Genomic DNA, 25,723 nt, shown 5'->3' on the forward strand with positions numbered 1-25,723 from the left:
TCATTCTCAAAATTGTAAACTAAACCGGTGTTTTTCTTCGATAATAATTTTAGGGCATCAAAATTAAGATGCCCAAATCTCAAGTGCCAAGAAGAGTCTTTAAAACAAGCCTTTAAACATTTCGCCAAATCATTTTGGATATTAAGCAAGAACATCCGATTCCTTGTCATTGGAACTTTAGCAATCAAATTGCTTTGTTGATCTTTTATCGAAAGGCTGTGATCTTTCAAGTGAATATCATGGCCTTTTTCTAAGAGCTGCTCAAGGCTTAATATGTTGTTCTTCATATTAGGCAAATAATATACATTTTAGATGAATTGGTGCTTTTCATCCTTTAGACGAATCAAATTTTTACTTTTGCCTTTAACCTAGATTTTGGATTCATCTCCAAAGGTGAAATTCCCATGCAGTCATTCATCAAGCTCCATGAACATATTTTTGTGGCCACACGTACATATGGTTGCTTGCTAAGGGATCAAGATACCATGTACTCTGATCATCAACTATTTCTGCACATCGTTATAGCGACAATCGGAAGCATAATGCTCATATCTTTGACAATCATAACATTGAACTTTAGCTTTGTCATACCCCGGACTTTCATTTTGCTTGTAAGATGTCCTCTTCCACGTCCTCTTGTAGGATATGAATTTGGAGTTATTTGCTCTTTGTTAAATGTTTTTAACCCACATCGTCCTCGTCCTCCTCCTCTTCCTCTTTTTCTTTGGCTTTTGTTGTCTTCATTTCCACCTTTGTTTGGAGAACTTGCTAGCTAGCTCCAGCAATTTTTTTCTTCTTGTTGTTGAGTCTGTCTTCACGAGCTTGCAAGGATCCCATGAGTTGATCAATGCTAATGGAATCGAAGTCTTTAGAATCTTCAATTGCTACAACAATGTTGTCAAACTTTGAATCTAAGGTCACAGAATTTTATCAGTTACACGGATATCATCTATAAATCTATAGTTTCACCATTTATTTCTAATTTGTTCACAACAGTCAATGTTGTCAAACCGACACACCGACACAGACTCTTTCAATATACAATGCGTCAAACTCACCTCTTAGCATTTGAAGGCGACACATTTGTAGGAATTTTGTCCCAAACTTGCTTTGAAGAAGTGACATATGTTATCTTCTCAAAGGCATCTTCGTCCAGGCCTTGATAAATTAAGATAAAGGCCTTCTTATCCTTCTTCCTTAAACCATGAAGACTATTTTTTTCAATTTAGGATAAACCTGCTTCATTTACAAGTTCATAATAATATTTTTATGACAATCTCGAAGACATCTTGTGAACCAAGCAAAACCTTCACTTGGAGACATCAATTCTCATAATTTTATTTATTAAACGTGGGAACTAGGAAGGGCAGTATTGCTCTTATACCACTTTATTGAGTACCAAATAGACTAGTTTCTTATAGAAGAGGAGAAAATTTGAAATAGACACTTGAAAGGAAAAAACTAACACTTTTTATTGACTATTCTTTGTTTATAGAAAGACTTTTCATGTGTATATGTATCACCTGCAGATCTTTCTAGGTGCTTATTAACTCATTTAGAAAGTCCCTAAGCACTGCTAATACACAGTAAATGCATGAACCATAAAGTAAATATCACTCTAAGTTGTTTCTAGTACAAAGAGAAATTAATTAAGTTTACTTTTCAACACTCTATGTGTTGGGAATTATATATGGCCAAATGGGTGTTCGCTTCGAAAGCAACCTACTTAAAAGGACTAACTCAAGAGAGGCATCTTTGTATCATTAACTGAAAGTGTTTCTTCATCTTCAACAACAAACTCTTCTTTCTTTTTTGCCCATAACACAGAGTAGAGACCCCCAAAAATAAAAAACATTCCAATTAAGCTGCAAAACAGGACAATCTTTATTAAATATTGGATGAAGCCAGCTACATTAGTTGTTTATTCTAGAAAAGAAAATTTTCAAAATATAGTCCTAATCTTTCAATAGTTTTCTAAGCTACCAATTTCGATGTATTATGACATATGGCTCAAACTTGAATTAGTGTAATATGCCTAAATCAATAGTACAATGTTAAAAAAGATTAAAAGATTACAGATGTTAGGGAAAAAAAAGGTGAACCTGCAACATTCACGATAAGTTCTTAAAAACATTGTCATTTTCTTTTGACAAATTTATACATTTGATACAAGATTTTTCATTTCAAAAGTTGGTTTTTTAGTACTTCTAATATAGGGGAATCCGTTAATTACCTTGTACTAGTAATAGAGTCTTTTAAGGTGAGGGCTGAAATAACCACTGAAAAAATAGTTCCTATTGGACTGACAGTAGAAACAAAAACAGGCCCCTTCTTCTTCATGGCCGATGCCTGAAAGCTACCGTAGGCTCCAGGCACAACACCTCCCTGTAAATAAGCGTCAAAGTTAATTGGAAAACTTAAAATAGGTTAATACTTAAACATCGTTCTAGGGCCAATGGACAAACTCTAAAAGGGTATGTAGCTACAAAACTATAGTTGAGTCTAGTCAGAGGCAAGACCTAGCAGCTCAGGTGCTTTTGCCATTCCATATTCTAGGGACCAAACACAGCAATATGTCATGTAAATCAGTTAATCAATGGCCATATTGGTATATTCTTCATTTAAGAAAATTAATCTACTCTAATGCCGAAAAAGTGGAAGAGCAATTGGTGTTTTACCAGTAAAGCATACCCAACCAGCTTTCTTGCACTCACATATGGCGGACCAATTTCCAATCCATGTTCTATGATTAGTTGCAAAAAGATAGTGAGAACGGCGCCCACAATTGATGTTATAGCATTGAGGGACGTAGGTGCTGGGAAATCACGCAAAGTTATAGCCTGTGAAGAGCACGAAGGATTGGACTTGAAATTAATCCTAAATCATTATTAAACAAAGGAACTACGCACGTTGTTTAGCTTTTACAATTTCAGTCGGTTATTAAAGGATATATGCCAAACTAACATCAACTAAACTACCTGCAAAATAGTGTTAAAAGAAAGGAGAATAACCCCGGCAAGAAGACACACGGTACCGATGATCCTGTCTTGGTTGAAAGTTTCCATGTTAGATGCAGTCTTGAGTGGGGTTGAACTAGAAGCAGTCGAGTGAATGGAGCTCATCAGAATGGCCCCAACGATGCACAACATTGTTCCCATTATCTTTACCCAACTGTAAAAACATTTCAGGTCTACTTTCTCAAACCTACCCAAAAAAAAAACAAACAAAAGGAATTGTGTATATAAGAACTGAACACGGTGTAGACATTGTAATGAAATTACTGTCTTTCGAGAAGTCATTGAAATAAAGAATGCATCGTGGCCACTTTGTAATCATGTGGAACTTCTTCCAAAATTCATTGCAGATATGTAGTTTGGTGTTGAAAAGGGCTACTTAGAAAAATGAGGATTATATGATCCATGATTATGGTCCTCTATTCTGAATTCACAAAACATCCAAATAAAGAATTTATGCACCAAACCAAATGATGTATCGTTGTAATGGAAGCAAGAACAATAGATACACAATGTATGAAAATACCCAAAACTAGGGTTTAATGAATAAAAATGAATTTCACAAATTCAATTTAATAATAAATCAAGTCCCTTCATCTCTGTTTACAATGGTATTTATAAACAATCAATGAAACCTAAATAGAAACCGAACTCTATTCCTAATTAGAAGTTACTAATAACCTAAATAGAAACTAAGCTAAAAAAAAACAACTGGTCTAAATAATAGAAATATGTGAGTTGCACATGCTAATCATCATGTGTCCTCACATCAAGACCCCCAGCTTGGAAAGAGCTCGTCCTCGAGATTAAGTCTTTGTACTTCTGGTAGAAAGTAGGATCCATTTGTTGAAATGCAACATCAGAAATCCATATGTTGGACGGTTACACCACTTCACCAAATAACGATCATAAGTACCATGGCGAGTCATAGTAGAAGACACCTCGATGACAGTGATCTGTAGCAGTAGCAGGAACCACAATATTATCGACAAGCAAGGGAATAGGTGGAACACTATTGCCAAGAAAAGGAGTGAGATTAGCCACATTATGAGTGCGAGATATACGCATCTCGGGAGGGAGGTCCACCTCATACGCATTATCTCCATGATAGGCGACAATAGGAAATGGACCAAAACGCCACATCATTAACTTGTGAGATGAAGGTCGTCGTTTTTTTCTCAAATAATCCATGACCAAATCACCAAGTTGAAAAGTCACTAAATGCTTGTGTTTATTTGCATTAGTCTTGTACAGGGCATATGATTTCTCCAAATGCTTCTTGACATCCTCATGAATAATTTTAATCCGAGAAGCAAATTCCTCTGTTGAAGCACAAATTGGAACAGTCGGTAGAATAGGAGCAAGATCAAGAACGGTAAGAGGAGTCATGCCAGTAACAATCATGAATGGAGAAAGGCATGTAGAACGATTGACAGAGTTATTATAGGCAAACTCTGCTTGTGCTAAAACAAACTCCCAAGATTTGGGATTATGGTCAATCAAACACCTCAATAGATCTCCCAAACTACGATTGACAACCTCAGTATGCCCATCAATTTGTGGGGTGAAAAGTTGTAGAAAACTAGAGCTTACTCTTAAAAAGCTTCCATAATGTTTTCCAAAAATAGCTAGTGAACTTGACATCTTTGTCAGAAGTGATAGTGTGAGGTAAACCATGCAAACACATTATCTCACGACAGAATAAATGAGCAACCTGTGCAGCATCTGTAGTACATGTGCAAGGAATGAAATGAGCCATCTTGGAGACACGATCCACAACCACAAAAATGAAATCCTTGCCATGCGTAGAATGAGGTAAGCCCAACACAATGTCCATAGAGGTATCAACCCATGGATTGTCAGGAATTGGAAGTATAGTATACAAACCAGTATTAGTGTGCTTACCTTTCGCTATTTGGCACACATAACATCACTCAATAAACTAGTTAATATCCCTACGCATAGTAGGCCAAAAGTACTTCTCTCTTATAAAGGCAATGGTCTTTATGATCCCAAAGTGACCACTAAACCCCAAAGATGCATTTCAGCCATAATCTGATCACGGAGGTAAAAAGCGGGAATACAAAGTTGTGATCCCCGTAATATGAAACCATCATGGAGGAAAAATTCACCAGATACACCATGAAGTTCAAAACAATTGGCTTGGATAGGACCAAAATAAGCATCATGGGCATATAAGTCATGTAACTCATCAAAGCTAACCAAAGATGTATGAAAAGTAACCAAGAGATGAGAACGACAACTCATAGCATCAGTAACTCAATTATCATTTCCAGCCTGAAACTGTAAGTGGAAAGTATACTTCTATAAAAAGGAGTTCCACTTAATATGTCTATCACTGACATCCTTCTAGGTATTAAGATAATGAAGAGCTTCATGGTCAGACTTGATATAAACTCACGATGAATAAGATAATGATGCCAATGTCGTACAGCTTGAACAACTACATAGTACTCTAAGTCATGTGTAGAATAATTCAGTTTAGCACCAGTAAGTTTCTCACTGTAAAAAGCAATTGGTTTGCCATGTTGGCTCAAAATAGCACCAATATCGTGCTTTCTAGCATCACATGTCACCTCAAAGAGTTGGGTGAAATCTGGCAAGGCCAAAACAGGAGTAGAAGTCATCGTCTTCTTAATTAAGCCAAATGTGTCATTAGCTTCAGTAGTCCATTTGAAAACTTTTTCACTTGTCAAAGCAGTAAGAGGAGCCATAATACTGCTGAAATTATGAATGAACCTCCTATAGAAAGAAGTTAACCCATGAAAGCTATGTACCTGACCTACTAATAGGACACTCAATAATAAGCTTGACTTTGGAGTCATCAACACGAATACTATTAGCCGAAACTATAAAACCCAAGAAGACCACAGAGTCAACCATGAGAGAACATTTCTTAAGCTACAAAGAAAGTTTTTCAATACGCAAAACACCTAAAAGAAGCTCAATATGTTGTAGATGTTCAAACTCAGATGAACTGTATATAAGAATATCATCAAAGAAGACAACACAAAACTTGTTCAAAGAAGGCCTCAAAACTTGAGTCATAAGACCCATGAAAGTAGAAGGAGCATTAGAAAAACCGAAGGGCATGACCAACCACTTATATAAGCCATCATTCGTTTTAAAGGCAGTTTTCTATTCATCTCCAAGGTGGATCCGAATATGATGAAATCCAAATCTCAAATCAAGCTTGGAAAATACCTTAGCACCATGCAAGGAATCTAGCATATCATCAAGGTGTGGAATAGGAAAACGATATTTTACATTAATCTTGTTAATATCCCTGCTATCAACACACATCCTCCAACTCCCATCTTTCTTAGGAGTAAGTAAAGTTGGCACATCACAAGGGGACATACTCTCGCGGACGAATCCCTTAGCCAATAACTCAGAAACTTGCCTCTGTAATTTTGTATGCTCAGAAGGAGGCAATCCTCCCTCAGTAGGCTCATTACAGACATCAAAAAAATAATCTAATAATGGATGTAAAACATGTGGGATAGTAGTATGACAAGAAACAAATGATTCAATAATTGCAACAAACATACCACAGTCACACCCTACTACTAGAAAACCCGTCTTCACTCGTGGGTGTGGATAAGAGATAGGCCGCACTGGAGCCAATGGTGTTAAAATAAACGTCTCACCATAGAAGAGATAAGTGTTATTGCGCCCATTATGAAGGGAAATGATATCATATTGCCATGGTCGACCAAGTAGCAAATGGCAAGCATCCATAGACGCAGCTGAGCACCATACTTAATGCTTGTATGTAGGACCAATAAAGAAAGGAACCAAGCATCAGTGGGTAACTTTGACCGTAGCACCATCCTGTAACCAAGAAAGGGTATAAGGTTTAGGGTGTGGTTCATCCTTGAGTTTCAATTTTTCCACCATATCTATAAAGACAATATTGTCACTAGAACCACTGTCAATGATAACATTACACAACGTACCATTTGATGTGCAACGTGTACGAAAAATATTATGACGAAGCCATGACATAGGATCATGCTTAACAACTAGAGTGATTAAAGAAAGGCAAACAATCAACATGGGACATCCGGAATCTACAGGAGTCAAAGTTCCACAAATCTCAGTGGGTTTTGCCTTAAGAAGAGTGCGATGCTCCTCATCCTGTGTTACACCAACACGCTTGCGTTTAGGGCAGTCGCTGTGAACATGTCCAATCTCATTGCAATCGTAGCATGTAGCAGGACCCAGTCTAGTAGGAGGGGGTGGTTTGGAAGAAAAAGCAACAGGAGTGGCATTGGCAGTAGTAGAAGGACAAGAGTGAAACAATTCTTCATCTTTGAGAGCATATTTAATGGCATCAAACATACCATAAATATCCTTGAAAGCTAATTTATCTCAAATGGAGTTCTATAAACCATTCAAATATCTCCTAACTTTTTTATCAACGGACTCAGACAAGTCAGCTCGTGTACACAACAAAAGAAACTCCTCAGTATACGCAGTCACAGTCTGAAGTCTCTGTTTCAAGTTCTGAAGACACATGAACAAATCCATTTCATAGTCAGAAGGAATAAATTCTTTTTTTAACTCACGGCACATCTTGTTCTATGTAGTAATTTTGTGACGTCTTGCTTGTTCACAAGTTAATTGTAATTCATCCCACCAAACAAGTGCATATGTAACCCGTTAATTTAGTAGCCACCAATTTAACACACTTGGGATCCATCATGTTCTTATAATCAAATACTTTATCAATCTTATTCAACCAATCCACAAAACCATCGGGCTTTAATTTCCCATCAAATAGCACATTTAAGCGTATATCACCCATTTGAGTTTTCTCCAAAATTCACAAAACATGATTAATATCAAAATTACCTACATTACTTTGCTGATTTTGGTGTTGCCCGTGCCTTTGGTTTTGATTATTACGGTTACCATGATGCAGTGGAGAAGGACCAGATGAAGGATCTAAAAGATCTGGCGGATCAAAATCAAGGGCGTTACGGCGTGGTTGGCAGTGATTTCTTCACAATGTACTTGGTGGAGAATCAGACGAATCATGGTCTTGCATTGGACCATGGTTAGGACGTATATGGTGCTGGTGGTATGGCATGTTATTAAAAACATGGGCTTAACCTGCTGGCCCATTAGTATTTTGTTTTTAGGCTCGATAGTGAAGTGCACGACCATGTAGGAGTTCATCTCTTTCCAATCGAACATCTTTTCCTGTTTTCTATTCTGCTTGTTGTCTTCTTCATCTCCCTTGCTGATTTTTGCCACCACCTTGCTGATTTCTACCTTGACGGTGAGGTAGATGATTATTTTGTGGTTGGGAATCATCTCTTTGTGGTTGTTTACGAATTCGAAGTGGTAAGTGAGGATGTTTACCACCACCTCTTTGTTGATAGTAGATCAGAGTTTCCAAGGCCTTGCCTTGAAAAGGATTAATGGGAGGAAGATGACGCCGATCTTTCCGAATAGGAGATGATGGGGTCAAATTTGATTCCTCTTTGTTGTGAGTGTCCACTTGCTGTTGTTTGGGGTTTTGAGTAACACCTAACTATGTGTCATTAGACTGCGAAGTGGAAGCTAAAGAGTTATGGCGCGAGGGTGCATGATGGCGACGGCGCGAGAGTTGAGGAAGTGAGGAACTTGACGAATTTTCTGAGTTAGCATCAGGATTGGATTCTTGGGCAGGTAATTTGTCTTCTGCATCCTTCTTAACCTCTAAAGTCTGCTCAACGTCAATTGTTGTTCCTTTTCCTTTCTAATTATGCATCATCTTTTGCATATCCAAGATCATGTCTTCTACTTGTTGGGAAAAAACGATATCAATCGATCCCCACTACACAGATAACTTGTATTTGAACCAACAACAATCTCCAGACAATTCTAAATATCCACTAAAACCAACCTAGCATGCCTAACTCTCTAAAACTATTAACAACAAATAATAATGCAAAGAAGTAAAAGAATACCACAACACAAAGATATACCATGGTTCGGCCAATGGTGCCTACTTCCATAAGAGCTAATCCTTTTATAAAATGAGAAGGAAGATTACAATCACTCATTTCAGTCTCTCACCTGACTAGATCACTCCTCTCTCTTTACAGGCTTTTCTCTCTGCAAATGTTATCTCTCAATCTTAATAGCTCTCAATATTGGGTTTCTCTGTAAGACTTCTGTGTTATCTACGTTTTCCAAAACCTTGTTTCTGTTTATATAGTAACCTGCAATCTCGCGATTATTGTAGCAAAATAGAAACTACGAAAATAGACATGAGCGCCGGCGCGCCCTTGTCCAAGCAAAATCGAGCGCGCACGCGCCCTTTGATTTTTCTTCAAACCAAAATTCTAGTAACATTAGGGCGGGCGCGCTTTATGCTTATTAGGCCAATCTAAGCGTGTGCGTGCTCAGACTTCTTCACGCAAACTTCAACCTATTTCTCTCCTTTTCCTCATGTGAGGGATAGCTCCAACAATCTCCCCCTCCCGAACAGTGAGGGGGGATACCTCCATGCAATTTCCAAATCAACAGGAGTGTGCTACCATTCCAGCGGTAGCACAACAAACATCAAACTTACTTTTCGATAAGACTTTGGTCATCATATTCGACCCATTATTGTCGGTATGGATCTTCTCAATACACAATTGCTTGTCTTCAAGTACTTCTCTAATCCAATGATAACGCACATGTATGTGCTTGGATCTAGAATGAAAACTCAGATTCTTGCTCAAATGGATGGCGCTCTGACTGTCACATAGAACTACAAATTGTTTTTGCTTCAGCCCTAGTTCATCGAAGAACCTGTTCATTCATAGCATCTCTTTGCAACACTTTGTAGCTGCAATATACTCGGCTTCTGTAGTGGAGAGGGCAATACACTTTTGCAACTTCGATTGCTAAGAAACTGCTCCCCCTGCAAAAGTAACCAGATAACCGGAGGTGGACTTCATCGAGTCAATATCACCTGCCATGTCTGCATCAATGTAGCCTTCAAGTAAGGGCTTACTTCCACCAAAACACAAACACACATTGGAAGTGCCCTTGAGATATCTCAATATCCACTTAACACCTTCCCAATGCTCATTACCCAGATTTGATAGAAATCGGCTTACAACACCAACGGCAAAAGCAATATCCAGTCTAGTACACACCATTGCATACATCAAGCTGCATACCAGGTGCTCTTTGCCTTTGACCTCAAACCCCTCTGGTTGGTCCATGTAGACATCTTCTTCAAGGTATCCATGAAGAAAAGTTATCTCGACTCCTAGTTGCTAAACCTCTAGGTTCATACTTGCGGTTAGACCCAATACCACCTTAATAGAAGTTATCTTTACTATAGGAAAAAAAATTTCATCAAAGTCAATCCCTTTCCTTTGACCGAATCCTTTCACAACAAGGCGAGCTTTGTGCCTTGGGTGTGGATTATTCTCTTCATGCTTGAATTTGTAAATCCACTTATTCTTGAGCATTTTTCTTCCTTCCGGTTTTTCAACTAACTCATAAGTGTAATTCTTATGCAAAGAATCCATCTCATCATACATGGCCTTCAACCACTTCTCTTTGTCTGTACCTTCAAGAGCCTCTTGATAGTACATAGGTTCTCCACCATCAGATAATAAAACATATGTATGTGGTGGATACCTGGTTGAAGCTTGTCTCTCTCTGTCACCTCCTTGCCTTATTTTCTTGTGGTTCAGGAAGATGCACTTCTGCTTGCTCAGGTGGTGGTTCATGCACTTCATATGCATCTTCTATACCAATAGGTTCTATCCCATCATGAGCAATAAGATCATCATCATGAGCTTCAAACTCATGGTTCTCTGCATTCTCAATGCCTTCTGCACGTTCCACAGTAGAGACTTCTGGTTCTGAATCAACAAGATCATTAGTGAAAGTTTGTAGCTTTTCAACCTCTTCAAAGTCTGCTATGGTTTGGTCTTTCAAGAACACAACATCTTGACTTCGGATTACCTTCTTGTTAATCGGATCATAGAGTTTGTAGCCGAACTTCTCATCCCCATAACCCAGAAAAATGCACTGCTTGGCTTTGTCGTCAAGTTTGGATCTCTCATCCTTGGGAATATGAACAAATGCCCTGCACCCAAATAGCCTTAAGTATCCATAATCAACATCTCTGCCTGACCATACTCTCTCTGGATAATCACTATTCAGAAGCTTTGACGGCAATAGGTTGATCACATGCACGACTGTACGCATTGCTTCTACCCAGTAACTTCTAGGTAACTTAGAGTGAGACAGCATGCATCTCATCCTCTCTACAATGGTCTAGTTCATTCTCTCGGCTATACCATTGTGTTGCAGAGTCTTGGGAACAGTCTGCTCATGACAAATCCCATGACTCTGGCAATACTCTTCAAACGGCGCAATGTACTCACCCCCATTATCTGAGCGAATACACTTCAACGGCTTCCCTATCTCTCTTTTCACCATGTTATGCAAAATCTTGAACACGCCAAGTGTTTCATCCTTGGTCTTCAGACTATATGCCCATATATTTCTTGACACATCATCAATGAAAGTTAAGAAGTATAAAGCTCCCCCGTGGGACTTTACTCTCATAGGACCACATAAGTCAGTGTGAACAAGCTCAAGGACATTGTCCTTTCTGTGAGACAGGAATCTTTGGAAATACACCATGTGTTGCTTTCCTACCAAACAATGAGTGCATCTATTTAAATGAGTACATTTAATATTTGGCAAGACCTTTTGCTTGGCAAAAACTTCCATGCATTTTTCTCCCATATGACATAGTCTTTTATGCCACAGTTCGGAGGAAGCTTCTTTTTCTGCCGCATTTGCTTCTGTTTTACACAAAGTCACCTGTGTCTTGTAAAGAGAGCAAGTTTTCTTCCCTTTGGCTGCTACAATGGAACCTCTACTCAGTTTCCATACCCTGTTACCAAACGAGTTTTGAAAGCCATCATCATCTCACTTCCCAGCGGAAATTAGGCTTAGTCAAATGTCAGGGACATGTCTTACATCCTTGAGTGTCAAGGTGTAGCCGACATTGGTTTCTACATGAACATCACCAATGCCTACAATCTTTGAGACCTCATTATTGCCCATCTTTACCTCACCAAAGTCACCCGATTTGTAGGTAGTGAAGAAACTCTTCTGAGGTGTGACGTGGTAAGAAGCACATGTATCTACCACCTATTCTGTACCCTGGCATGAAGTGCTCAAGCATAACTCGTCACTATCTGACACAATTCCTACTTCACTTTCTGAAGCTATGACTATGGCGTCTCTACCGGTGGTGCTTTCTTTCAACTCTAACTTGTCTTCATGTACGGTACTAGTGTTCTCATCCCTCTTCAATTCTATGCATTCATACTTGAAGTGGCCATGGATACCGCAATGATTGCACGACAAGTCTTTCTTAGGAGGTATGCTCGCGCTCTTAGATTTTCTTTTGTCATCACCTCTAGAATGAGGTGGTTTTCTGCTTTTTCCTCTCTCTTGCTTTTCTGTAACAAGAATCTCTGAGTGACTGGAGCTATTATGTGCATCCTTTCTTGTCTTCTCGTAGAGGTCTTCTAAAGTCTTCCACAGGCTGAAAGTTGTGCTCTCTTGGGATACAAAGCGGATTACATTGTTGTCAATCCGTTGTCTAATGCACCCAATCATTTTTTCATCAAGCGTCTTCCAATCGGCATCGGATACTGTATCCAGTTTTACTCCTCCATTCTCAATGGGTTGTACCAAGTCCTTGCAATATAGCAAGTCTTCCATCCTAGCTTTCCAAATGGTGTAGTTAGCTCTATTCAGACTAGTCATGTGAGTGTTTACAAAATGGTCCATCTCTACAAGTTATTTCAACTCAAATCTTCTCTCAGGAATTTTGTTAAACACTTTCCGAGTAAGATTTGGATAACAACCTAGATTAATCTAACCAAGACTCTGATACCACTTGTTGGGGAATAACGATATCAATCGATCCCCACTACACAGATAACTTGTATTTGAACCAACAACAATCTCCAGACAATTCTAAATATCCACTAAAACCAACCTAGCATACCCAACTCTCTAAACAACTATTAACAACAAATAATAATGCAAATAAGTAAAAACATACCACAACACAAAGATATACCGTAGTTCGGCCAATGGTGCCTACTTCTACAATAGTTAATCCTTTTATAAAATGGGAAGGAAGATTACAATCACTCCTCAGTCTCTCACCTTACTAGATCACTCATCTCTCTTTACAGGTTATCTCTCAATCTTGATAGCTCTCAAAATTGGGTTTCTCTGTGAGACTTCTGTGTTATCTAGGTTTTCCAAAACCTTGTTTCTGTTTATATATTAACCCGCAATCTCGCGGTTACTATAGCAAAATAGAAACTACGAAAATAGACATGAGCGTGGGCGCGCCCTTGTCTAGGCAAAATCGAGCGTGTGCGCGCCCTTTGATTTTTCCTCGAACCAAAAGTCCAGTAACATGAGGGCGGGCGCGCTTTGTGCTTAGGCCAATCTGAGCGCGTGTGCGCTGAGACTTCTTCACGCAAACTTCAACCGATTTCTCTCCTCTTCCTCATGTGAGGGATAACTCCAGCACTACTCGATTCAACCTTGTATTAACTCCGGGAGGTCTACCACGACCTCGTTCTTGATTTGCCACAACAAAATAATCAAGAAAGTTGCTGAAATCTGATACCAATTTGATGTATCTTTGTCGCGGAAGCAAGAACAATAGATACACAATGTATGAAAATACCCAAAACTAGGGTTTCATGAATAAAAACGAATTTAACAGATTCAATCTAATAATAAATCAAGTCCCTTCATCTTTTGTTTATAATGGTATTTATAAACAATCAATGAAACCTAAATAGAAACCAAACTCTATTTCTAATTAGAATCTACTAATAACCTAAATAGAAACCAAGCTAAAAAGAAACAACTAGTCTAAATAATATGTGTCCTCACATCACCAAAGTACGTAGCTCAAAAAAAAAGTGTAGTAAACAAATCATTTTTTTCCATACTTGTTCATTAATTGTATAAATTTTAACTATCTGCAAATTAAAGCATCATGGATTTCTTATAAAAATTCTTCGATTCTGTCTTGTGTGATAATCAGTTAGATATCACTCTATACAAGTACAATATGGGCGCAGGTATGAGTGTCCGATTTATACACCAGTACGGACATTTGGACATGGCATAGTTTAAAAAATCAGATTGGTGGACACGGGAAAAGCTTATTTTAATTCTAAATTTTTTTTGTTAAAAAATATATTTGACAAGAAGGTTATATAAAATGATATGTAATATTTTTTAGTTACATGATTTCAATTCTCATTATGTTTCTCTGGGTCATATCTTGATTAAAGGTACGTTGTTATCCTCCAACTCTTCATCTGGAAGTACATGTGGGCGTCGAATATGAGTTGTGTGTTGCCTTATACAGGAGATGACACAAAATATATATGAAGTATCCATAATTTTCTTTTAGGAATATATCTCCATAGTTAAGTAGATTATATTCTAGATGACGCAGTACTGTATGAAATATAAGATCCTATTAATTAATCTGTTATTGCATACTTACACGTACTTAACAGATTTCATTGCATCTTCTTTATTGATAGTAACACACACACATAAGAAACGCAGCCAAGGTTCATGGCACATATCCTTGATATTTAGTACCTGACGACCGAGGCAATAATGAATATGAATCCTGGAGCAAGGTTGGGCATGACTGAACCAAGTGCTGGAGAAGTTTTCTTTACCCCGATGAGCATGAGGGCTTGGAACAGAACTATCCTGTAAACAAACATGCATAAGATTAATTTGCTTAAGAAATTGTGATGACTTATACTGGCATAAAATTCTTGCATAAACTGACCCTGCAAAGGAAATCAACAAGAACTGACCCAGCAACTTTAGACTGAATCTCCTAGGCCATTTTTTCCTGTGACACATAGCAAAACAAAATTATTTTCTTCCAATAATTCTTACTTAATTTAGTAAAGACTGAAATGAAATCAAACCTTTCAAAGTAAAGGGCGGGAGTTAAGAACAACAAGAAGTTGGCTAAATTCCCATAGATCATAAGAAAGAGAGGACTTATGCCAATGGACATTACATGACTCACAAATATTATATACAGTGAATAGGCTAGTTGCGTGATTATTAAGCCACCCAACACTGAAGATTCTTCTAAAAATTCCTTCGTTAGAAAGGCAAACATTTCTGCAGGACTTGGCTTCTTTCAATCACTCAATGACTCTCACTTGGATCCTCTATGCTATTTTTTTTGGTTGGCAAGTTTAAATTGCATTGAAAAGGGGAAAAAAAAAGAAAAAGAAAAACCGTACAAGGTTTGAGTAGCTTTAAGCTACTTCAAGGCTCAGGACTCAAGACACCATAATGTAACATCCCTATGGTACCCCCATCTTCCCATCAGTTGCCATGGAATGCTACCTGATTTGAAGGCTGTAACTACAACTTCCTTCCTTTCGCCCCACCACCAACTCACACATCATTCCAAACCACACCTCGATTTCTCAGTACAATGTAACTTGGGACTTAAGTGTACGTACTTTTTACCCCCTCCCCCACAAAAATAAAAAGGAAATTAACACACAAACAGTCACACACGCGCACACGCATTGCGATTGTACCTGGATTCCAGGCAAACAAAATTATTAACGAGCCACCCGGGAATATTGGATTTGAGTTACTCTGATCAGTCAAGGTAGTGTCTGGTGTACTCACACCTTACAACTGGCTGTAAGAATCTGTACGTCCGTCAGTCGATCTAGGGAGCCTTGGACCCATAAACTAAAAATATAACAATTGCTTTATGTGGTTGAGAAGTGCGGGTGCCTTTGGCAGAAAAAATTTTGGTGTTATTTTGTCAAAGCCCCCCAGTTTAGTTATCTGTGTTCCCCCTTAACTTTGACCAAACCAAAATGTTAGATGACTAGACCTAAAAAAGATTAAAAAGAAATTACCAGCACCTTCTTTCTCCTCTTAAATTCAATCGTCATATATCCATATCCTGTGAATGATTATGGTGATAAAAAATAGTTACCAAATTTTTAAACATTACAGTAATTAGTAAACTTAATAGAGAAAACCCCAAATTAGACTGCATCTACTCTTTCAATCAATTTCTTAAAAATCCACCTCGTCAAAATCATCAAAACTTTATGATCATGAAAATTTGTCAAAGAAGAGAGAGAGAGATAAAGAACATCCATTTGTGCAAATTTTGCCAATACCTTCGAAAGATAGAGAGATCCATTGATTTCATTCATTAGTGGTGAGAGGGAGAGATGCTGCACGTTTGAAGGAGTTAAAATATAGTGTTGAATGAGAGAACCCCTTTTCAGTTTCAAGAAATTTGGCTAGAGAGTCTCATTTAAAAAAAAAAAACAACTCTAAAGCCCTATCCATAATTTTTTTGGGTTTTAATACCTTTATATTGTTTTTATTTGCCATAAGTATTTTTTTATAGAAAATCTTTAAAATCTAAGCTTTTGACTCGAGACCAGGTGGCGTTATTTTTTAATATAAATTATTCTCTTTTTCACCCTTCCAAGATAACTACTTATAGATAAGATAACTACGAATAAATATTGAATAAGATAACTACTTTTAGATAAGAACAAAAAGAGTAGATTTTGGGTTTGAATAGAATTTAGCAAAAAGTACCGTGTACTGCTTCAAAAGTTAAATTTGACACTACCTGTTTTCATCCGAATGTGGACGTTATAAATTTATACATTTTAAAATGCAGATGCATCATGTTATAAACTTATATATTTTAAAATGCAGATGTACCAAGTTATAAACTTATATATTTTAAAATGCAGATGCACCACGTTATAAACTTATACATTTTAAAATACATACACACCACGCATTTGAAAAATGTAGATACAAAATGCATTTGATTATTTATTTTGTGGGTTTGATTAACTACTATTAAATGAAACGGGTTGGTTTAGAGTTTAATGTTTATAAATTTAAGATATAGGGATTAGGGTTTAGTGTCTTAAGGTTTAGGCTTTAGGCTTAGGGTCTAGTTTATAGGGGTTAGGGTTTAGTGCCTTAAGGTTTAGGATTTAGGTTTCAGTTTTCACTAGCAAAAATTTTATTTCCAACCAATCTATTTTCGCCACGTCACCTATTTATGGATATGGAGAATGTGAACAACACAAAAAAAAAAAAAACTTCTCTCTTAGGATAAATGATTTCTATTGATTAAGAGTGATTGTTTGCCATTTTATTCAGTAATTTATGATTTGAGATGATAAATTCATCTATATTATTTGGGATTTTCATCTGAATACATGTTTTGAGGATTTATTTTCTAAATACTTTCATTATCATTTTGTTTCCTTGTTGTGTAATTTGACTACATAGTACAAACTATGAAAAGGATGAGGAGGAGGTGATGTGGTGTAAATTATGAGTAGACTGAATGTACAAGGGCCCAATTGTTTGATATCAAATTACGTGGACAGTGAACTACAACTTTATACCATGCCTTATTCATTCACAAAATGAACGGTGATCTTTGAGCAACGCATAGTTGGTGATTTCGACGGAATAATTGAGTTGAGAAACCTTCTTAATATCCTTGTTAAACCACTTGAGAATGCAATGTTTACGTATTAAGATTTTGGAGACAGAACATGGTCTATCGTTTAAAAAGTAGGAAGAAGTGGTCCAACTTGAGTAATGGGGCAGGACAATCTAATAGAGGTATTGTTGGTCCATATATGATTAATTGTTGAACAAAGTGTACAACACTAGAGGCAGTGATATGATGGACAACTTTAATGACTTAAATGTTACATTGTCACTTTGAAAGGAGCATGAGTGGTGCAGTGCACTGCTAATAATTGTTATATTGGAAGTCCAGCTACCAACGCAATAATGATTTTACATTGAGAAAGTTTAGTGCAATCGGTTAGTTGGCCACTTAGCTATTTTAATGTCTTAATTTTTTTTTTTGAAGACATGCAAAATGTTGTTTGGAGATGGTGTAATAGATAGCCAAAACTGTAGTTTAAATCACTTAATAATATTTTACTTATGCCAATTATATAATTAATATTTAATAATGTGGGATAATAAAGGGTTTCATGTTTTTGTAAGTTCTGACATTTAAATGGTGATGTTTCAACAAAACCGATATTTTAACATGAAAATATATTGCTAGGAGATGAAGCCCCCTTGGCTCTCAATTGGTCCAAGAGAAGTCCATTGGAAGAAGTCCAAATCAAAGTTAAGGGAGAGTTTAACTAAGACTAGTTCATTGACACGTGCTTTGCAAATACCTGATTTTACAAAATTATATGGTGGGTCCCTGAGAAAATGATTAATAACAAAATTCATACTAAAAATGGCCGACAAAAAATTGGTGGGTTCCTGATAAAACTAAAGAAAAAAACAAAAAATACTTTATATTTCCAAATACACCCTTACACACATTTAAAGAACGTACTATTTATAATTAAAGGGAAGAAACGTCACAAAAAATGGATGGACACCATGACAGCTACACGGCTAGCTCCTATAAACTGCATTATAAATTGCATTATATACGTAGTAAAGATCGATGAAGAAAAGCCCACTGGGGTATTGGCCCAAAAATCTCCCCCTCCTTTTTTTTTTACGTCCTTTCATAATTGTCTTCTAATAATTATAGGTAATAACTTTCTCATTGCTTCAAGAGGAAAGGTAGCGGAATAGAAGTAACTAGTTTAATTATATTGCTTGGGTTTTATTGATTTTTGTGTGTAGGGTTTGAAGAGATTCATCTCTACCCATAAAAATTAAAGGCCAGAGCTTTCAATATGCACTGATAGAGATATAGTACATGCTTGAAATTGATTGTTACAGATTATAACTCAATTACAAAGGTTCGATTTATATCTAGATTGTAGCCAATTAGATATAACATTTAAAGAAGTGAAATCTATTCCATTTTACTAATTTGTGGTGATAGATTTCACTATTTCTAAACCTTCATCATCTCCTCACTACTTAAAAAGACTTATAATGACGGGTAAAAATTGTCATAAAACAAGTTTAATGACATATAATTTTGATGGTGGGTATGGACAAGCTGACATAAAAGCTCGAACTTAATATGACAAAAATTCATTTATAAACGTCATAACTGGATCCTTGTGCTTGACATGTTTTACTTAACTTCCATAGTTTACTAGAAAATGCGTCAAGAATTAAACCTTCTTTTATGACTGTTTTTATTTAAGCGTTAATAAATTAACACTAAAAACTATCAAGAATTGGTATGTAACACGAGAGTTCTTTGGAAGCCGTCATAACTTTTTTTTTTTTTGCTGTAAATCTAAAAATTCCTGTAAATTTGAAATTCTTGTAAACCAATGCATTCATACACCCTGATAACTCAAGTCCATTATGGAAACAAGAATCATGTTGTTATTACCAACATAAATCAGTCCAAGAACTTGTTCATATTACATGATTTATTTATGGAGAAAAAAATTCAATAACTCGTACGCTTCATTCAAAATCAGGTCTCATAATCCAACAACAATGCAATTTACATAACCCATCCAACAAATTGCTAATCAACCAAACAAACTTAATTGAGCGACCATGCTATCTCACTTATAACCTAAACAACAATATGAAGAAGAATGTGTTAGTTTGTTTAATAAGTAAACTAAAAAGGTTTTTTTTCCTTGAAACTTGGGCTTTAACTATAGAACTTTTCTAGCAAGCAATTTGACTCCTTTCTCTTGCAAAAGTGACGTATTTCTTCACATAATTTATTCCAAGACCTGAAATATACAAAAACACGTAAATAATATAAACTCTTATTTATTATAAACATAATTAGCCTAAATGTACTACTATTAAGGGGTTAAAACTACAGTTTTGGGCTCTTATCAAGTTCCACCATAAACGATCAACCAGCCATTCATCTTCCACCTTGTCAATCATAATACGGGATCTGCCAGAGTCATTGACAAGCCATATCCCAAGTTCTAGCCGCAGAGGGACTCATATCGAGTCCATTCGCCAATAATAATGACTATCAATCACTATACCAACCAGAACCACTGACACACAATACGCCTACTTAGTGGCAAAAACCATACAACCAACCCTCCATTCCGCCAACAAACACATTTATGGAACAAATGGCCAAAAATACCAAAATACTTCAGAACATAGCACAGATGATTTTGATGCTCTCTTCACCTAACACAGAGCTTTCAACCTTACTAGAGATCGACCAACAAATGGAAAATAATGTCACCGTAACCAAGCCAATTGACCAAGTTGAGACCTACCCTGAATTTTATGAACCATTACCTTCCCATGACCCTCCCATTAACCATTGTGTTGACTCCGCACCCTACCTAGATGAGAAAATTCTTGAAGACGACTCTTTAGGACTTGTTTTGGATGCCCACTCAAATTTGAACGATGCCTCTAAGGAACTTCCCATTGATCCATCAGACATATATAGGGATATAAATTGGGCAGGTCGGGGGCGGGTTTGCCATCCCCATCCACATCCCCGATTTCAATTTCATTCCCCATACCCTCTCTATCCCCACTTGAGAGACAGTCGGGGATTCCCCATACCCACCCCACCTGGGTACTGGATTTCCCATGCTCGCCCCACTCCCCATTAACAAACTTTTTACAAAATAATTATTATTTATTATCACCTAGTTAAACTATTTTTCATTTGTATATTAACGACATTTTATGAATTTGGCATTAGCTTAGTGAAAAAATGATAATGGTTTCAAGAATGAGGTCTTGAGTTTGATTTTTACTCTTACAATATTTTAACATATATATATATATACATGCACTACAAACTTAATTGGGGCGGGGTTGGGTAGGGGACCCCATTCCCTATACTCGCCCCCATCCCCATTTAGCACCCTCCATACCCGCCCTATTAGGGTCTGGTCTTTGTGGAGCCCCGTCCCCCTTGGATATTTTTTACATCCCTAATCAGACGATGAATATAACGATGACACATTATAAGATATTTATAAAGATGTGACTGAGGAAGAATCTTTTAACTACTGACATTCTCTTAATATGGACCCTCCTGTTGAGCATGTCCAGGCATTTGTGAATGCTAAACGCACTAGGATAGACAATCCCTCAACACATTTGAATGATGCCATTGAGGAAACTCATACTATTTTAGATGATGAGGGTAAGGAAATAGAGATCACCAATTCTAATCTAAGGCATGAACAAATTAATGTGCAAGAAAAAGAGAAAGTAACTTATTTAGAGCAATGTGAATCTCCATTTAGTTTGGCAGATGAAAACATAACGATGGTAGAAATAGATGAATTTCTTTAGGATGAAGCCAAAGACCACAACTTTGTGGATTTGGCTAAGCTAAATGAACAATTTTATGAGTTCTTAAGAGCGTGTGAGGATTCACCACCAACCGACCACCTAAGTTACTACCTCCTGCAATCCAACCATCTACTACCACCACTGCTCCACCCCCATCGTCCATTTCAAAGGAACCTCAAATTTACACTAGCCTTTTGCCTCAAAGATCCTCTATAATTTGTTTAACCCTCACGGTGAAGAGTACCTCATATCCAGCATTTAAGCATTGTCCTCCTCTTCTATAAAGAAGTGAGGTTCCTTTGCATTATGCCAAGCCATGATAATTTGCCAGACCTCACGCCATTTATCATCAACCCGTGCTAACCTATTAAGCGTTACTCGGTCTGATGGGGTGTAAGGGGTAACCCAATGAGGTTGTAGCCTCCACCCCGGCCAAGTCATAGCACAAAAAGAGTGTATAATGCAATTGGTGGGTCACATAATGTCAACCCCAACCCAATCCGTGTAGCGGGTACAAAAATCAAGAAAGAAACATACCATGATGCGGCAAACCAAGACAGGCATAAGAAGGTACTTATGCTTCATAGTATGGGCTTGTGCTAAATTGGACACTAAGGTTTAGGGAATGTCATATAGTATACGTCCCTCAGCTAAAGTAAGGAAAACGTCACCAGCTGCGTTATTCGCAGAAGAAAACCGCCATTCCCCTAAGATATTCAGCATGATAAAGAACATGATAGTGCCTACGTAAGGGACAGGTTACCAAGGGCTACGTTATCTTGCCCTTGTTCCTCTACATCAAAAATCCCCACCCCATAAGTCTCTTGAAAATACTCATAGTTATAGAGGTATATATTATCCGACATATAGCCCCATGAGTTTCGGGGAGCAGGCATAGCCATCCCAATAGCAAAGTCTACTAAAAAATTGCTGAAATTCATTGTCATATCATTAATGGTGACAGAGAACACTTGTTCCCCATCTGTTCAATAAAATAACTTACAATTATCATAGAAATAAGCAGTAAGTTTAGGAGAATAAGAGTCATCAGCACTTACCAATAGATTCTGCAATCTTGACTGCACAATCCTGTCGCGGAACCAGTATCCATAGGTGTCACTCTCGAGCAATTCTTCAAAGGATTGCTCCGGTATGATTTGAGGAGAATTCATAGCAAACAAATACACTACTGAACTCCTGGAAGTGAGTGCGGAAAACCCCAGAAAAAAAGAATTGGAGGTATGTTGAGGTTAGGCGTGGGCGCGCTCCGAATGGCCTATGGAAGAGGGCGTGTGCGCAATTCTGACAAAGGAAAATTCTGCAATCCAGGACCTTGGGCGCGAGCGCGCTCTGTTATAAAGCAAAGAGAGGGTGTGCGCGCTCCGAGTACTGTTTTTAGAATTTAGAGGTGAAATTGAGAGGTGCGGTGTGAAGAAAAATAATGGTGCAGTGTGAAGTCTAGAGCGAACCATGTATTTATATAACCCAAGTTTCTTAATCTAAGTTCCGCAAGTTGCCCAAATTGTTAAGGCAATATGATGGAAAAAGAAAGATTTCTAAATCCAAAATAGAAACAGACGAGATGCAGAGTCCAAAATCAAACCGATAGCTTTTCGGCTGTAATTAAAAATAGCAATCATCCAATTTCTAATCCTTGAGGTTGCACAAACCAAGAGTAGCTAATTCTAGCGACACTCTATTGGCATGATGCGCATACAAACGATAGTTATCAAGCAGGACAATATTTTTTTTTTCGAATGGAAAATGTGGATATGATAACGACATTGCCAAACAAATAATGTCACCCCCAAACAAGTCGGAAGGGTGGGATCCATAAAAAACATAGCATACGCCAAAAATTAAACCAACTTTAAACTTAAGTAATAATCAAATACATAATTCAATATTAACTACTTAACTACAACTGGGAATAAAAATAATACTAAACAGAGAAATATTCTTAAAAACAACAATACAACTAAAAAACTAGCCACGAGATGAGGATGGGTCAGAGCCATCCGTCCTACGTCTACAACGTTCATGCTGATAAGAGCCCAAAACTGTAGTTTTAACCCCTCAATAATCATACTTTTAGACCAATTATGTGAGTAATAAATAAAAGTTAATGCTGATTACGTGTTTTATGTATTTCAGGTAGTAAAGTCAATTATGTGCAGAAATGTGCCACTTTGGCGAGATAAAGGAGCAAGGGTTGGATGCTAAGAAGTTCTGAGATAAAGGCCAAGATCCAAGGAGACAAAGCCTTTGTAAAGCCCGGTCAAAAGATGAAAAGTTAACACGGGCAGAAACAGAGCACAAGTCAATAGAACTTCCGAAGACCATATCTTGGGAATCAGGCCTCGGATTTAGGCCTACCTTGGCGACCGACTCGGAAAGAGCTTTCCAATGGTCCAAGCCTTGGCCCAATCGGAGGAGTAGAAGTGGACAAAAAGTCTGCTGAAGTCGAAGCCAGCTGAAACGGGCTCTGTGGACTGAAGAAATTGGGCTTTGGGCTCGATTTTCTGGCCCAAAACATGGCTCCTCAGCCCATGCACGAAATTGTGCATCTGGTCTCCTCCTTTATATAAAATAAGACTTAGCTCTTAAGTTAGGGGAGGTAGATAGGTTAGAGTAAAAAAATAGCCATTAAAATAGCTTCTAGATCTAGTTTTATTTGAATTCAATTAGTTAAATTAATTAGTTTCAATTCATTGTTTTATATTAATCATTTGAATCATTGTTCTTCATTTAGTTAGATAAATAAAATAGTCAATTTTTGTCATTTCAATTTATTAGATCTAATTTCCATTGTTGTTATTCAATTCTTAGTCATTAATTAGATTTGAAGTATTGGTTAATTAAAAGTAGTAAAGTTCACATCTTTATATATGTCATTTTAGTTATTAAGTATCTTGTCGTTCAATTCACGTCATAGTATAAAACCTCCACCATTGCTCTCATTAAACTTTGGATTACTACTCAATTGTAGAAAACTTCAATACTAAGGAACTGAGAGTGGAACAAACTTTTTACTCCACTCTATTTCAATAGAATTGAGAGTATAGAAATCTTTGATAGCTTTTCGTAATTTAGTTTAGTTTTCTTGCATTTTGAGTTTAACGTTCATTTTGTAGTAAACTATTTTTTTTACGTTTATCACATGCCTTCCAGAGTCAGCAGAAGAAGAACCATCATAAGGTGGCAGGCGTCGTAGAACTTCTACTTGAAACGTGCGTTGTTGCTCCATAAAAGCATCCATGGCTTCCCAACGCTCATTATTACTCTAGATGAGAGTCTCCACGTTAGCCTGGAAGTTTATTTGGCTAGGGAAAATAGTACCTTGCCTAGTCTGAATAGCCTCACAGAGGTTATGCAGAGAACGTTGGCCTGTACGAATCGTCTCATACTCGTTATGGAGAGTTCACAGGCCACGATGAAGTAATGAGACTCGGTCTATATCCATAGTAGCCCTTTCCAAAGCATCTGCATCAAAACATGTTGTGTCTTCCTCATCTTCCTCATCCAATACCATCTCAGCACCCCTAACCTCAAGTAAATGCCAATCCTTTTGAATACATTCCTCATAAATACGTGCATTTTCATGCAACTTCAACTTAATTTGACCAGTCTTCGGAACACATCCCCAATCCAACATAACCTTCATAATCAATGTAGGGAAGGCTGCGGTCAATTTACCAACTGCTTTAATCTCATTTAACAAAAAGTCAAGGATGCAAAACCCATACCTCTTTTCCTGAACGGTTTAGAGAATGTGCAGACAACTCAAATTGATGTCACTTATTTTCATGGTGGCAATAACATTCCTACCAACCCACTGAGCCATAGCCAGCTGGTTTCATCTCAAAGACATTTGACGAACACAATGTGAGCCAGGATTGTAAAGTCCTTCCAATACAGTCTCCGTCATCAAAGGACCGATTCCACCAAACTGAGATTCATGCATTGTGACTACGATGTCTCTTTGCTCAATGCTAGTAATCTTAGACAACACTGCTGTAGTCAATTCCTTCTGACTACCATTCACCTTTACAAAAATCCTACGACCATCAATCTCCCTTTTCTTATAAAAATCAAACACCAAGTCAGTGTGATAAAAATCATCCGTAGAATACCACAACCCATTCCACTTCCTAATACACATCTCGGTACCAAAAAAGGGTGAAAATTGTGTTTGATTAAAAACTTGTTCTGGAAGAATCTTTGGGGTTTGAGGAGCCATTAAGTTTTGGATTTGGAAATTGTGGTGAATGTAAGGTGGGGAATAGTGAATGATTCACTCAATCGAAATTTGAATA

General features: G+C 37.4%; 1 protein-coding gene across 7 annotated transcripts; it reads right to left on the minus strand.

Annotated features, from left to right (window-relative positions):
- Window positions 1-1,454: 1,454 nt before the first annotated feature.
- Window positions 1,455-16,425, minus strand: LOC147496355 (WAT1-related protein At5g47470-like). 7 transcript variants are annotated; one of them, XM_086559353.1, is made up of 7 exons: window positions 16,289-16,425; window positions 14,908-14,973; window positions 14,709-14,825; window positions 2,979-3,204; window positions 2,679-2,840; window positions 2,234-2,385; window positions 1,455-1,865 (listed from the first exon to the last, which is right to left on the minus strand). In XM_086559353.1, exons 1-7 carry the CDS (start codon window positions 16,318-16,320, stop codon window positions 1,736-1,738), a joined length of 885 nt encoding a protein of 294 aa, XP_086415479.1. In that variant the 5' UTR covers window positions 16,321-16,425; the 3' UTR covers window positions 1,455-1,735. The 7 variants fall into 7 exon arrangements, with proteins under 7 accessions (XP_086415479.1, XP_086415481.1, XP_086415476.1 ...); XM_086559355.1 differs by lacking the exon at window positions 16,289-16,425 and adding an exon at window positions 15,686-15,826; XM_086559350.1 differs by lacking the exon at window positions 16,289-16,425 and adding an exon at window positions 15,053-15,643 and having other exon boundaries at window positions 2,979-3,171.
- Between the last annotated feature and the right edge of the window lie 9,298 nt (window positions 16,426-25,723).

Source organism: Coptis chinensis, chromosome 5, assembly GCF_015680905.1.
Source record: "Coptis chinensis isolate HL-2020 chromosome 5, ASM1568090v1, whole genome shotgun sequence".
Taxonomy (NCBI): domain Eukaryota; kingdom Viridiplantae; phylum Streptophyta; class Magnoliopsida; order Ranunculales; family Ranunculaceae; genus Coptis; species Coptis chinensis.

What these genes read in the sequence shown, in the direction of transcription:
- LOC147496355 (XM_086559349.1), bottom strand. Translation starts at nt 15,252, where the DNA reads ATGTTTGCCTTTCTAACGAAGGAATTTTTAGAAGAATCTTCAGTGTTG. An exon ending in CCCGCCCTTTACTTTGAAAG is followed by an intron (nt 14,974 to 15,052) that starts GTTTGATTTCAT and finishes TATGTGTCACAG; the next exon opens with GAAAAAATGGCCTAGGAGAT. An exon ending in GACTCTATTACTAGTACAAG is followed by an intron (nt 1,866 to 2,233) that starts GTAATTAACGGA and finishes CCTGTTTTGCAG; the next exon opens with CTTAATTGGAATGTTTTTTA.